Below are 13,684 nucleotides of genomic sequence, written 5' to 3'. Positions count from 1 at the left end.
TTTTCGTTGAACGTTTTCTTTCAGGTCAATATTGAGTTTCACAAAAGTTGCACGAAATTCACGTATAAAAGAGATTTAAATGTATCCCGCAAACATCGCAGTCACTTATCACCTCTTATATGATGTGAAGCCGATCAGTCGAGGTTCAGATTAGAGATTCTCCTCATGCATGAACTCTCGTAGGATCCAGATATTCTTCCAGACTAACTGGGTTTTCATGAATACCACATTTCTTTTCCTTGTAAACAGTTTTTGAATAAATGCATTCATATCCAGTTTGATAAATGAAGCCCATTGGGAGCATTTACTCGACTTCCTGAAGTTCTCTTCTACTTCATTAAAAGGGAAAGGATCTGTCCATCTTCTTTTGTCTCATGCTGGATGCAGAAGCTCAGAGAAATGATCCTCTCTCAGTCAAGCAGTCCAAAGACAATAGCGAGCATTTAGCACATGCAACACTCAATCTCTTAAAAGCAGAGCCAGGCGGTTAGGAGGCTGGAGGGTTCTGGCAGGCCGGGGTTTGGGTCTACCTTAGCACACCTATCCTGTTACCCAGCCCCACGCTATCCGTGGCTGTATCTCCTGTCTGCCCACACCTTTCCTCCCTCCTCGCTGGAGCTGCAGTATTTTATCCATCCTTCTTTTACTCTTTTACTAGAAGATCAAACGGTCTCGGGGTTGAAGAATGCGTTGGGCCGAGCATCTTTTTCATACCCAGACTTCACTCCTTATGAAAGCCTAGGAAGGCACTCCAAGGCACATATGGTCTGAATGAGTGTACATTTCACTTTCTGAACATGTGAGATGGGGTGTGTATGGCAAGCTGTATCAGTGACTCTGTTATAGATAGATAGATAGATAAATAGAGAGAGAGAGAGAGAGAGATCAGTATGTTTTGGATGTTAAGGCTGTTCTCTATATCTCCACAGTTCAGGACAATCAGAAGAAGGCCATAATTGTGTGGAATGTTTGTACAATTACAAATCAGACTGAGGGATGATGTATGATAAGGTTTCTGGGCTTGGAAAACACTTTAACTTCTTTCAGTTCCTTCTTCCACAAAGAATTTTGATTACGCCATTATGTGATTGTGATTTACTGTGATTTAGTAATGTGTTTTATATTACAAATTCTTCTCATCATCTGAAATCATTTACGTTGTGTCACTGTTTATCACTTTTTTTTTTTTCTCCCCCCGAACATTGGCTCCCCCTGTACCAGTCACATATGGTAACGGATATTTTATTTGTGTCCTGGCTTCTTAAACGTGCTTCCTGCTTGGAAGCATTGCTGCACGGTGGATATCGGCTGGATCGTGTTGCTAACGGGGCTCGTCTTTTTCTCTTTCGTACAGATTATTCCCCCTCTCCTAGACCTCAATCAGAACCGCAGTAAGCTGAAATTGTACATTGGCCACCTCACAGCCCTTTGTCATGAGAGAGACCCCCACATCCTGCAGGACCTGGCTCCACCCTCAGCTTACCACCGCAGCCAGAGGGACGCCTGGGAGGAGGAGCTACAGAAGATGAGCATGGAGGAGGTGGGTGATGATTGATTGGCGATTTTTGCACTGATGATTGGCATCACTACACTTATTCCATGATCTCTTTTAGCACTAAATGTCCCAACGTACGCGCAAAAGATTCGGTCGCGAGTGGACATGGTACTGCAAAGGTTGCTTTAGATACTTGGATTTGTCGTCATTGATTATTAAATCCATCTGGCTTGGCCCATGAGTGAGCCCCTAGCTGACACTAAAGCACACTGCCCATAAATCTCCTATTGGCTTTGTGAATCAGACTGGCTGTGTGTAAATGCCATTAGGCCCCTTTATAGAGTAAAATGTGTTCCTACAGAAAATAAATAGTCCAGTATATTGCTTTTATTAGCCTTAAATTCTCTTCCTCGAACAAAAGTTTAGTTCAGATGCTACACGACTCCTTTCTTAAAGCCAGAAATAAAGGAAGGAGGGGATTTAAGCGGGACCGAGAAGGAAACTTCACGTGAAGGTTTCATCTCGCTCTGATAAATCATTCCTCAGGAATACATAAGTGTGTCGGTTTTTCTTTTGTTTTGTTTTTTTGGCCCCACCTTTTTGAAGACATTATTCAACTTGCCATGCCAGTAAATTCTCTGCAGAGAGTCAATAGGTTTAGTTCCTGAGGCATATTTTCCCAATTTTGCATCCATTTTGAAACTTTTGCAATGCCATGAAAATAAATTGTCTGGAAGTATGCATGTATGCATTATACTCATGTTAAAACAACCCTCATTCTTCAAGAAGAGTGATATGCAGCGGTGCTGCCAAGCTCCGCACAATGCTCATGTGTTTCCCAGCACAGTGAACTGTCTTCCTGGCAGGTTTTTGGCTCGACTTCACATTATTGAAAAGCATATATATATATATATATATATATATATATTTTTTTTTTTAACATGTATGCTTCTCGATGATGGCCATTTGGCTTGATAACAAATGCTGTTTAAAAGTTGTTGTTTTTTGGTCGTTTTTAATTTCCTTACTTTTCTTTAATGTGGAGTAGGGGAGAGAGATGTCTGCGCATTCATTTTCCTTCCTGAGCGACTGCTTTCATCAGCAGGCATGCGTACCGAGAGAAAGGCTTTTCCAGTCTTTCCAGAAGACCGTGCATCGGTCATCACAGGCCTGTCCGCTCGACAAATACCCAGCAGGCCTCGATTCTCTGTCGTCATCATGAAATTGAATTATTTGCAGTGATTTAATTGAGACAGCGCTTTGGCCGGCATTACAGGAGACCTGCTGGGGTTAAAATCAGCAAGATGCAGGAGGTTCAGGTTGTTTGTGCCAACTTGTGTTCTTGCTCCAAGAGGTGCTTCTGATGGATGCTCTAGTGCAGGGGAGTCCAGTCTTATCCTCGAGGGGGCCGGTGTGGGTGCGGGTTTTCATTCTAATCAAGCAGGAGCTACACCTGATTCCACCCGTTTAATCAGTTGATCAGGTGTGGCTTCTGCTTGATTGGAATGAAAACCTGCACCCACACCGGCCCTTTCCGGATAAGATTGGACACCCCTGATCTAGTGGATCAGATGGTCTGAGCTTCATCTGAAACACAATTGGGTTTCCATTTGCATTTATATATACATTGAATTTTTTTTCTATATACGGTTTTTGATGATGAATTTAAGAAAACATGCATTTAACCATTCAGGAAACTGAGTTTGCATGGTTTCTTTGCTGCATTTTGCTCTTAAATAAGTAACAGGTTGAGTTTTTAGCACAGAATTAGCAAAAATGTGGTTAACTAGCATCCTTGCTAATAGCCTAAGGACTTTATAATGATTTACCTCATTTGGATAAAAGTGTTGTTCTTGTAACTTGAAAAGAAAGCAATAAGAATAAGAAGAGAGAGTATACTTTCCTGAGTGGTTAAGATGTTTGTCTCCTGATACGGAAGGTCGCGAGTTCAAATCCAAGCACTGGCGAGCTGCCCTTAAACCTCACTGGTATAAAAATGAGATGAATGGAAGTCGCTCCGGTTAAGGGCGTCTGACAGTCGGCATAAATATAAAAGTTCTTATGATCTTCAGGAAATTCGGATGATGCAACTTCCTGTTACAGACTTGATTTTTGGAATATTCCAGATCTTTCATCGGGGTGAATGTGTTCAGGTGACAGGGTTGAGTGAATGCGAACTAAACTGAATGCTTTTCATAATCTGTAATGGATGACCTCTGGAGAAGAATGTTTCAGGCAAGAGATATGAAATAGGATTGACACATGAATGCAAAAATAAGACATTTTTTGTATGCATAAAGTGAAGTTAAAGTGGGCTGGGACAAACAAGAGTGCTGTATATGTTCAATTCAATTTATTTCCAGTTTAGAACACATTTAGGAACAGCTGACGCTGACCAAAGTGCTGTACAGCTTAGAGGAATTAACAGGTTAAGAAGGCACATCAACATTACAGCACAAGACAGGGTAACAAAACAAAACTATATATATATATATATATATATATATATATATAAATTTGTGTGTGTGTGTATATAAAATATATATTTTCATTGGGGTATCGTGCAAAAAATGAAGCCCAGTTCTACAGAAATGTGGCATCACGCTGAGCGCTCACCACCTCTCACACCTTGTCCCTCAGACTCACCTGCCAGGTCTCATTTGGCCCGGTCCAAAACAGAGAGATCGTGAATGTTTCAATTTCTGCCGAGTCGGACACTTTAAAACCGCACACATATATCATATGACGTTCTCCATACCAAGTGGATCTAAAGCATTTGGTGTGTTCGATAATGTGCATGTGCATACCATCTGTACAGTTCAAGGCATGTAACCTAGGGTGAGATTCTGCTGTTCGCATTCGGAGTCTTCCTCTAATAGCAGAATCAGTCTCAGATGTGGGATTGGAAGAGATGCGAGCTTTCACGGGATTGTCTGACGGATATCTTCCTTGACCTCTCTCCTCATCTACGTATTTGGAAGTCATCCCTCCTGCCTGTTGGCTTACTCTCCTTCCTTTATTATGCTTTATTACAGTATACTGCAGCGATATTGAAGATCGCTATCTGCTTCATGACATGAGAGAAATCAGATAGCAGAGTGCTTGGACCTGCGTGGAGTCGCCATTTATCCTCCGTCTTCTGATCTGTTGTAATTCCCTCATGAAGTTTCTTATCCCACATTAAAGATACCTCAGAAGAAAGAACTCTGATAGGCGCTTTGAGTGGAGTGCTGTTTAGGAGCCGTGTTCTGAACCCAGTCCCTTCATAAGAGCAGCATTCTATGGTCTTCAGCATGTCTGTGGTTTTAACCAGACCTCAGATTTATAGGAGGATGTGCTCTGTTTTAGCTCCTGAATTGTTGCAGGATGCAGTGCAGAGCTTGGTGGTGTAGAACTTTTCACAGGAGCCCTTAGCAGGACATGTATTTTAAAAACCTGTACTATTTAATTCTCCATTCTGATCGGTCAGAGAGTGTTGATTAGTTTTTCTGAACAGCAGCTCTGACAGTCGTTCCAGCTGAAGGTTTATAGTAATGACCTCGTTCTAATACCTTATCGTTTCCATAGTAACACCCTTACACGGAGTTTTATGGATGGAAGACACTTCACAGAAACAGAGAACACTGAGTATTGTTAATGTTTTTGTTTTTTTTGAGGAGAAGTTTATTTAGCATTTTTGGAAGGAGTCTCCAGTGTCAGCGCAAGTCGAAGCTGTTCTTCGTCACAGGACAGAGGAACTTGGTAACATGACAAGCTGCATGTTTTTTTTTTTTTGTCTTCACGAGAGAGAGAAAAAAAAAGACAGACTGGTGAGGGAAGGCTGTTTATAGCTGCTATAACGCAAGTGATGACATGAACTGATGTTACACAACTTTAAATGTAACTACAAATGGATAAAACATATGTCATTCTTTAACGAGTTTAATATTGTAATCATTGTGAAATTACTTTTTAAGTCCAATGCTTCAGGATCACCTGTTTTTTTGTTGTTTTTTATTTCCTACAGCCGCACACCTCCATATGTTTTCTTCCTGGAATAGGATCTCACACGTTTTTAGAGACTCATTCACACCAAAAAGTGTTTCTTGGGTATTAGATTTTCTCAGCGCAGATACACTCTTATTTTAGTCAGCATTTGAGTCCACACCAGCGCCCTGAGACGCACGGAGTCACGTCAAGTGAAAACGCAATCCCTTCCGCATAACGCGTTTTTTTTTTGTTGTTGTTGTGTTTTTTTGTTTTTTTTTAATACGCTGTGCCCATTTCTTTTGTGAACTGTAAACTCCATAGAGTTTGCAGTCGAATCACACACTCCCACTTTATATATGTTTACTTTAGACGCGTATAAAAAGTTTTTAAGCGAACTGGGTTGTAATTACAGCCTTCCTGACTTTCCCCACCCCTTATATTCTGGTAACACTGTTTGAACATGTATGCTTTAGTTTTCAAAATGAAAGCATAAATAATGCAAGTGGTCTGAGGATTTCTTCAGTCGGATCCAGACAGTAAATTTAAACACACACACACACACACACACACACACATATATATATATATATACGCACGTTTTTTACGAGCTTACGCCCCGCCATTTATTTCACACACTCTGGCAGACTCTTTACAGCCAGACCGCCTGCTCATCCTCTGTTGTGGTCAGTGCTGGTTTTATGACCTCATTCTCCATGCCGCCTTTTTCTCTCCCTGCTGCTCTACATGTATTTATTCATTTCATTTTTTTTTAACAGAATGCTGCATTTCTGTTTCAACGACGGGCGTAGGAAGGTTTTTCATCCACACAGTGACCCAGAGGTCCTGCCAAGATGATAAGCTCCCCGAACTGCATTTTGTCAAATCAGGAACTAATTGTAGTGAAACCAAAACAAAGCCTTTGTGTACATAGTAAATCTAATAATGTTGTAAGGATTTAGGGAATGCTAGGTCATATATATGAACTTGTCATCTAGTCAGTGACTCACGAGGAAATCCGAACCGATTCGTCCTTTTCTTTTTATTTATTTGTTTGTAATGTTGATCACACCTCTCTTAAAGTCAGAATATCTCTGATAAGCGGTTGCCAAAATCGTGCCAGTGATGAAGGTCTTTTTATGGTGGAAAAATAAATCCGCAAACGGGTTTAACCTGCCTCAAAACAGCATGGGGAGAAATATTACAAATGAGAGGATCCAAAAGCTGCTCGGAAGATATGAAAGAGGTTGGTGGTGGGGGGGAAGAAAAAAAAAAGCGCCAGAAAGAATCAGCGAAGAGTTCACGCAAAAAAAAAACAAAAAAAAAAAACGCTGAAGAACAAGACGTTAACAAAACTAGGGGGAAAAAAGCAGGGATACACGAAAGAAGAAAAAGAAAGTATCTGCCAAGACGTGGAAGCCAAACACACACAGCATAGTCTTAACCCTGAAGTGGGGGTAAATCGTCTCTGGAGACAGTTCTAAAGGGTGAGCCTGCAATGTATTAGAGAGTATTTATATCACTTTCAGCAGTGGAGATGCAAACTTTTACCCCGTTATACGCTATTCCTTTCCCCTCCTGTTTTATTTAGCAGTATCTGTTAAATATGTTTGGTATAAATTAGTACATCTCTTCTGCATTTTCTGTTAAAGATATGCAAACATTTTCACTTCGCTGCACGTAATCCAGAAAATCCCGGGGGCAGATGTTAGATGATGATGTGACGTTTCTAGTCAAAATAACCTATATCTGTTTCCCTCCTCTCCTGCTTTCTTTTTATCTATTTTTCTATCTCTTTCACTCTTTCTCACTCACGTTCTCTTACACACACACACACACACACACACACACGGATGTTTGTCAAGTCGGTTTGGACAAGTCGGTGCTACGTATCCGTTTTATTTACTTTGATCAAATCAGGAAAGACCGTTTAAGTGAATAAGGTTCCTTACCGTTTATCAAACATCACACAGGGCCAGAGAGAAATATGATGGGTATCAGCGTCACGACAGCCAGCAGAGCTTCTACTGCCAGAGCTTTTCGATTCACTGCGTGTACTTAAAACAGCTTAATGGAGAGCGTTTCATTGTACAAGCTGCAAACGTACTGTTTTCTAAGTTTTCGTTGTTGTTGTTGCTCGAAATGAATAAATAAACCTCTGGTGTGAAAGTGGCACCCCGGCGGAGCGGTCGCGAGCGGCGCTAGTAGATATGTGACCGTTCCCAGCGCAGCCTGCTGCCGGATGCCTGTTGTGGCCAGCTGCTGGCTGACAGGCCCATGAATCCTGGGCAGCGTAAACGCAGGCTAATTTAAACAGGCAGGAAATGGGAGTAAACATGGCAGAACAAGGCCGCAGTGAACCGTGCATTATATTACAAACTTATTTTCACTGATGTAAAAATATCTGCAAACAGATGAAAAGCTAACAAGAGGGGTCAAGATCGTGTAACGTTTTTGTCTTTAAATTCCCCCGTAGGTGAGCTGGTGTGCCACCAAGCCCAACTCAGCACTGCTTATTTCTTATTAGAGGAGAACGTGAACTCATCAGAGATTTTGTTTAAAAACCAGTTAAATAAATAAATAAATAAATAAATAAATATCCCGAGGTTTGTAATCAGACGAAGGTGTCGGCGTGTGGTTGAACACTATCCGCCGTCTGTTCTGAACGACCCACTTCACATCTCGATAGCTCTGACGGCTCTTTCAAGCCGAGCTAAACATGGAAAATGTCACATTTGATCTTTTCACCAATTCCCCACCTTCGCTCGAGTTTTGTCTCAGGTTTTTGCTGTCCTTGGCTTAGCCTGTCAGCAGCCGTACTAGCTGCGCCAAAGCACACACAGGGCCTATCATATTAATAAAAACCATTAGGCCGACTTAAGAGAAGACATTTATGAACCTCCATGGTTGAGTAATGGATTTTTACACACGTGTAGTGAGCTGTTAAGTTCTTTTAAAGAGCTACTAGCAGTGCAGGAACTTCTACAGAGTGAGGAGCCGATGATTGGCAGGAAGAGAAGCCGATGCTGCTCCGTCAGCTTGTTCGGCGGTTACGATCGGTCTCGATCGGTCTCAAGCATCAATCACTAGTCACTAAAACTCTCCAAAATACTCAGAAGGAACTAGAAATCTAGTTTCCTCGACTAGAAAAGAACCGTGAGATTTCTCCAACGTCCACTCTAGTTTGCGTGTCGAAATAACCTTTGTTTAATAGTATAAGCACATCTTTACTGTACGGAATACACCTGCATTAAAAGTGCTGCAAGGATAAAATCCACTACTGTAACAGATGCACGTTTGCGGTTCGCGGTGATGTACGCTGGGGTCCGAGACCACACTGAGACAAATTCGGGAACTTGTTTTCATTTAAAACCGTGAATAAGCACAGATTTGTATTTTTGTCAAATTTAAAACAAACGACTGGACGTGTTCAGTCTTGAAGATGCTGTGCTGTTTCTATGTCTGTATTTAAATGCAAGCAAATGTGTGGTATTGATTGTGAACACCGTTGTACTAAAGGTCAGATTTCCCTCGAGTCTTATCTCTTCCACTGAAGCACGTGTTTAGACACAACACAACACTCGGTGGTGTTGAGGCTCGAGTGCACGCCGTCATTAAAGTCAAATGGGGAGTTTTGTTTACGACCGCGTCTGACTGCAAATTCTCATCAACACCGTGCCTACATTCCTCTTCTGGTTGGCACTGGAAACTTTTTTATGTATTTTTTTTCCGCTTGTTTGATCCATTCCTGTATCGTAAATTTAAAAAAAAAAAAAAAAAAAGAGCACTCAAGGTTGGGACGTCAGGTCACGTGGAAAACCGTCCTAAAACCTTTTCGCCTTTCCAGATATAAAGATGACTCCACCGTTGAAGTGCGTGAAGAAAACGCAGTCTTTTGCGCATCCTGTGCGATCACGTAAGATCTGCTTGCTTGACCAAATGATGTTCAACTCTGAGCAGAACTCTACAGGGTAATGATATAGTGAGGTTTCTCCCTTCTACCTCATTTCTCTTTGTGGGTCTGTCATTCTTATAATTTAATTCCTGGCTCTGATTGTAGTTCAATCCAAACTGTTATCCCTCTGGATTTAAACTGCACCAGTTTTAGAACAATACGAGTAAACATTTGCAAACCGGTCTGTAGAAACACGTAGTTTGGTCCGTGGCAGAGCTCGAAAACAAAACAATTCCGAATCCGCATTGAGCGCCGTTGAGTTTTGAACAGGTTACCTCAGGGCTGAAAAATGCTTACTCGCAATCATAGACGCAAACATATGCCTTCGGCTCAGACTGAGAATCAGCGAAAAAAAAAAAAAAAAAAAACAGTAAAAGCGGACTTTCATCATGTTGTGGTGGGCATGTGTGCTAAAGTTATTGCAAACTAGGCTTTTGGTTGTGATTGTGTTCGAAATTCAGCACACCAAACTGTTTGACCTCATCCAGCATTGTGGTTGGCATCGGGCGCAACTTGTGCGTCCACTCCTGGCCACATTAGCCCAGAAACACAATTAGACGTGATTGATGGGCTGCACAGTTCAGCCTGAACCTCATTCTCCAGGCATTTCCAATCAGATGCGGTCGGTCCTGTTTAGTGCAACAACCACAACCCTTCACCGTTAGGGCAAAGTCCAGTCTCAACCGAGTCCACTCTTTTCTTATAGGGAGTGTCATTGAGTTTAGTGTCCAAAGCACAGTTTAAAAATAGACGGAGGAATAAAGATTTAGTGGAAAAGATGCATCACCCTGGATAGCTGAGTTGAGGAAAGAGAGAGAGAGAAATCTTTATTTAAAATGTCCATTCTTTTATGAGAAGAAACTGTTATTAACTGAATGTCCCAGACATAAAACGACACGCGAACCTGAAAAACACCTGCAAAAAAAAAAAAAAACCAGGATTGTGTCTTTCACACAATAACCGTGTTGTCTTTGCTCATTTGCCTTAATGAATATGCAGTTTGGGGGCGTTTGTATCTAAAAATGTATAATTAGCCGCCACAATGAGAGTCGCTAAACCTGAAAGTGGCTTCAGGAATGGTGACTGTGTACAAATTAATACGCATGAAGGGCAGGTATTAAAGACCAAACGATATCGTTTTAATGATTAAAATTATGATTTTAGCCTTCTGAAATAATCAGAATGCTTTTGAACACACTTCATCCTGCGTGATGTGTAATGGTGCGTCCATTTGAAGGAAAATAATTCTTTTTTTTCCTCTTTATTTTTTTATTCATTTGCATGTGATTCATTTGCATGTGATTCATGTACATGTTGATTCATTTCTTTTTTTAAATATCGTTCCCTCCACCGCCCAAGACATGATGCAAGTATTCCTTGTAAATCTCTCAATTGATCTGACTTCACAAACTCCTGGCCTCTGTGTACATTATAACATTACCGCTGACTCGGTCCTGCTACGGACGGAAGATGCGTTTTTCAATTCGGAGATTCTTAATGAATTTCATTGCAATCCTTGTCCATACACATACTGTATAGTAACAGTCTGTCCACTCCAGTAGAGTGCACACCTTCACCTCTAACCCCTTGTACCTGAGCTGGCCCGACCTTGGACGACGGAGAGTTGAGGTGTCGTTTGTGAGAGCTGTCAGACTGTAAGACACACCGTAGGGAGAAATTCCACTCCAGCGCTAGAAAGGGAACTCCGTTGGGGAGCATTAGCGCTCTGGCTTGGGGAGAGGGGATTTCAACAGAACGAGGGAAGATTGCAGTGACCTCATCTTGGTTTATAAAGGGGGGGGGGGGGTTTGAAGGGGCACCCGAAGCTTGCGGGGGGATTTTCTTAAAAGCAAGCAATTTACGCAGTTAAATGCCCCCTCCTTTAAAACGAGTGTCTAATTTTGCTGAAGTGAAAAGCACCATTTCCCACTCTGAGAATCATTACTTTTATACTTGTCACATTTAGGGGAAAGTCTGTCATCTTTTTTTTACTTTATGCAGATTTATTGAAAGAGATTTTGATTGCTTTAGCAGATCTGCAGATTTTAGACCTAGCCCCTAGTCTCCTTTTTCTTTTTTTTTTCTTTCTTTCCCCCTCTTCTCTTTTCCCCGACTCCATCCTGGCACTGATGGAAACTCAGTCTGGATCCAGCCAAGGACAGGGCTTGCCCATGGCCGTCATCTTTATCCCTCTGATTTAACCACCATGCCAGGGGAGTACTCAGCTCACAGCCTAATTTATATCCATGTCTCTCTTTTTCTCCTCCTTGCTTTCACTCTCTCTGGGGCAGTATGAAGGGGAAGTGAGGTGGAAAGACAAATGTAAGTCAGGACCAGAAGGAGGGATGAAGGGGTCAAAGGTTAGACACGGTGAGCAGCATGAGGACAACGGCTGGAAGAGCAGAAGGATCCAGTCTTGTTGGAGATTTTGGATGTTTGTGTGTGATCCTGTTTTTAAGCGTCGTACAAAAGCATGGCTGCTAAGACAGGACTCTTTCATTTAGGATTTCTCCACGCATGTTCAAGCCATCTCTCTCTCTAGTACTTGTTCATCCTCTGGTGAGAGAGTTGAGTTCTTTCTGCACTCATTATAATCCGGCTGCTGTTTATCTGGAGCTCAGAGAGCACCCTAGCAGTAACGGTGTGATAACACCCGATAAGAATCCACTATGATAACGGAGTAACACACCAAAAAACATCCTCTCTTACTGCTTCGCTGCCCATTATTCTCTCCTCCTCCTCTCCCCACCTCGGGGTTTTGGGTCAAGGCTGAGAAAGGAAACCGGTTTGGGAGACAGATAATGAGACAGATACGTCCTTCTTATCTAAAGCTCCGTGTTATCTTTACTGCTCTGTTTTTTCAGAGGATCTTTACTAAGTAGACATAGTAAAGTGGGGAGAAGCGGCAGCAGCCTCTCTGCGTGTTCTCTCTAACTCCCCTCACTAAGTCGCGTTGAGGTCTTGGACTAATCTTAGAATAAATTACATTGTCAGTGGAAATTCTCCTTTGAAAGTCATTTATGCCTGAACTCTGGTCTTAATCAGCGTCTAACAAAAGACCCCGTTTGTTTCCATCAGACGGATGTTCAGCTTTGCCGTAATTAGCCTCAAACTTCCAGCGTTCTGTTGGATTAATAAACATTTTCGGATGTTTTTCCCTTTCGAATTTCACTGGTCCTATCAGAGCTCATTCCTATATTTATAGTGTGTATTTATTATCATGTTCAGTTGGTGGAAACATTTACTAAGATCATAAATACCGAGTACTAATTTGCTTATAAGTCACATGTGTAGTTAGTGGGGGGTCTTGTAGGCTATTTACGAAGAAGAATTTGGGTAAATAGGGTAATCGCATCACTTCCGAAGTCGGGGAGAAAACAGTATGCTAATGAGGGTTTCGCATGTGCAGATTGTTCTCAATAACCGTGGCGGGCTCAGATTTCCAAGAGACCCAGGCGAACACCGTGACAAAATCGTTGCTGTGGGGGGGAAAAAAAATTAAAGGAACAAATTAGGATGTCCGGACGTAAGAAGAATAAAAAATTATTAACCTATAGTCAAAAATAGAATTGAAGTAATGCGTCTGAGAAGAGCGTATGATTTATTTATTTATTTTAAATCTGTATATAAAAACCTCATTTCACCCACGTGACAGAAGAATGCGTAATTTAATAAGTCTAAAAAGTTGCTCGGAATTTTAACTTCGTACTACTGCAGGATACCTTTGAGGAACTTTCTCAACATTAAGACTTTTTCTTCTTTTTAAGTAATACGTGACTTTTGATGGACTTTTCATTTCATGTTATTAAGTGTAATTAGTGAATGCAACCGCTACTTTAATACCTGCTCCTTCATTCGTATGTATTTACACACACAGTCACCATTCCCAAAGCCAGTTTCAGGCTGTAGTATTCACACCGTGTGCGCCGAGTCTTCTGTTTGCATACTGTAGATACCGCACCTCGTTTAGCATCTTTAGGTGGAATATATCAAGACACACATGCCAAATGAACAAGACGTGGTGTTATGTAAATCAGTTTTCAGTGTATTGCATTTTAGATGCCTGCATCAGACAAATGAGTTTATGTTAAATAGACGTATAGAAGTCCAGCAAGGGTGATCAGTTCCAGTCAGTATCCAGCAGGTTGGTGATTTGTCTACTAGAAGATTGATCTGTTAGTTAACAGGTGAGTGAATCAGGTGGCTGTAAGGTAAAAAGAAAAAAGAAGCACTGTTTCACAATTGATGACCCCTGCTGTATCCCTTCC

At 41.5% G+C, this 13,684-nt stretch overlaps 1 protein-coding gene across 4 annotated transcripts in view; it reads left to right on the top strand.

Moving 5' to 3' along the window:
- erc1b (ELKS/RAB6-interacting/CAST family member 1b) overlaps positions 1 to 13,684 on the top strand; it is a 223,155-nt gene that overhangs the window by 200,249 nt on the left and 9,222 nt on the right. For all 4 annotated transcript variants that reach the window (XM_053650163.1, XM_053650168.1, XM_053650165.1 and 1 more), the window contains one exon: positions 1,355 to 1,540. In XM_053650163.1, the coding sequence (XP_053506138.1) occupies positions 1,355 to 1,540 (186 nt within the window). The remainder of the gene's footprint in view (positions 1 to 1,354; positions 1,541 to 13,684) is intronic.

This window comes from Ictalurus furcatus, chromosome 19 (genome assembly GCF_023375685.1).
Source record: "Ictalurus furcatus strain D&B chromosome 19, Billie_1.0, whole genome shotgun sequence".
NCBI lineage: Eukaryota > Metazoa > Chordata > Actinopteri > Siluriformes > Ictaluridae > Ictalurus > Ictalurus furcatus.
The sequence above is the reverse complement of the archived record's forward strand: the minus strand, read 5'-3'. Positions and strand labels throughout refer to the sequence as shown.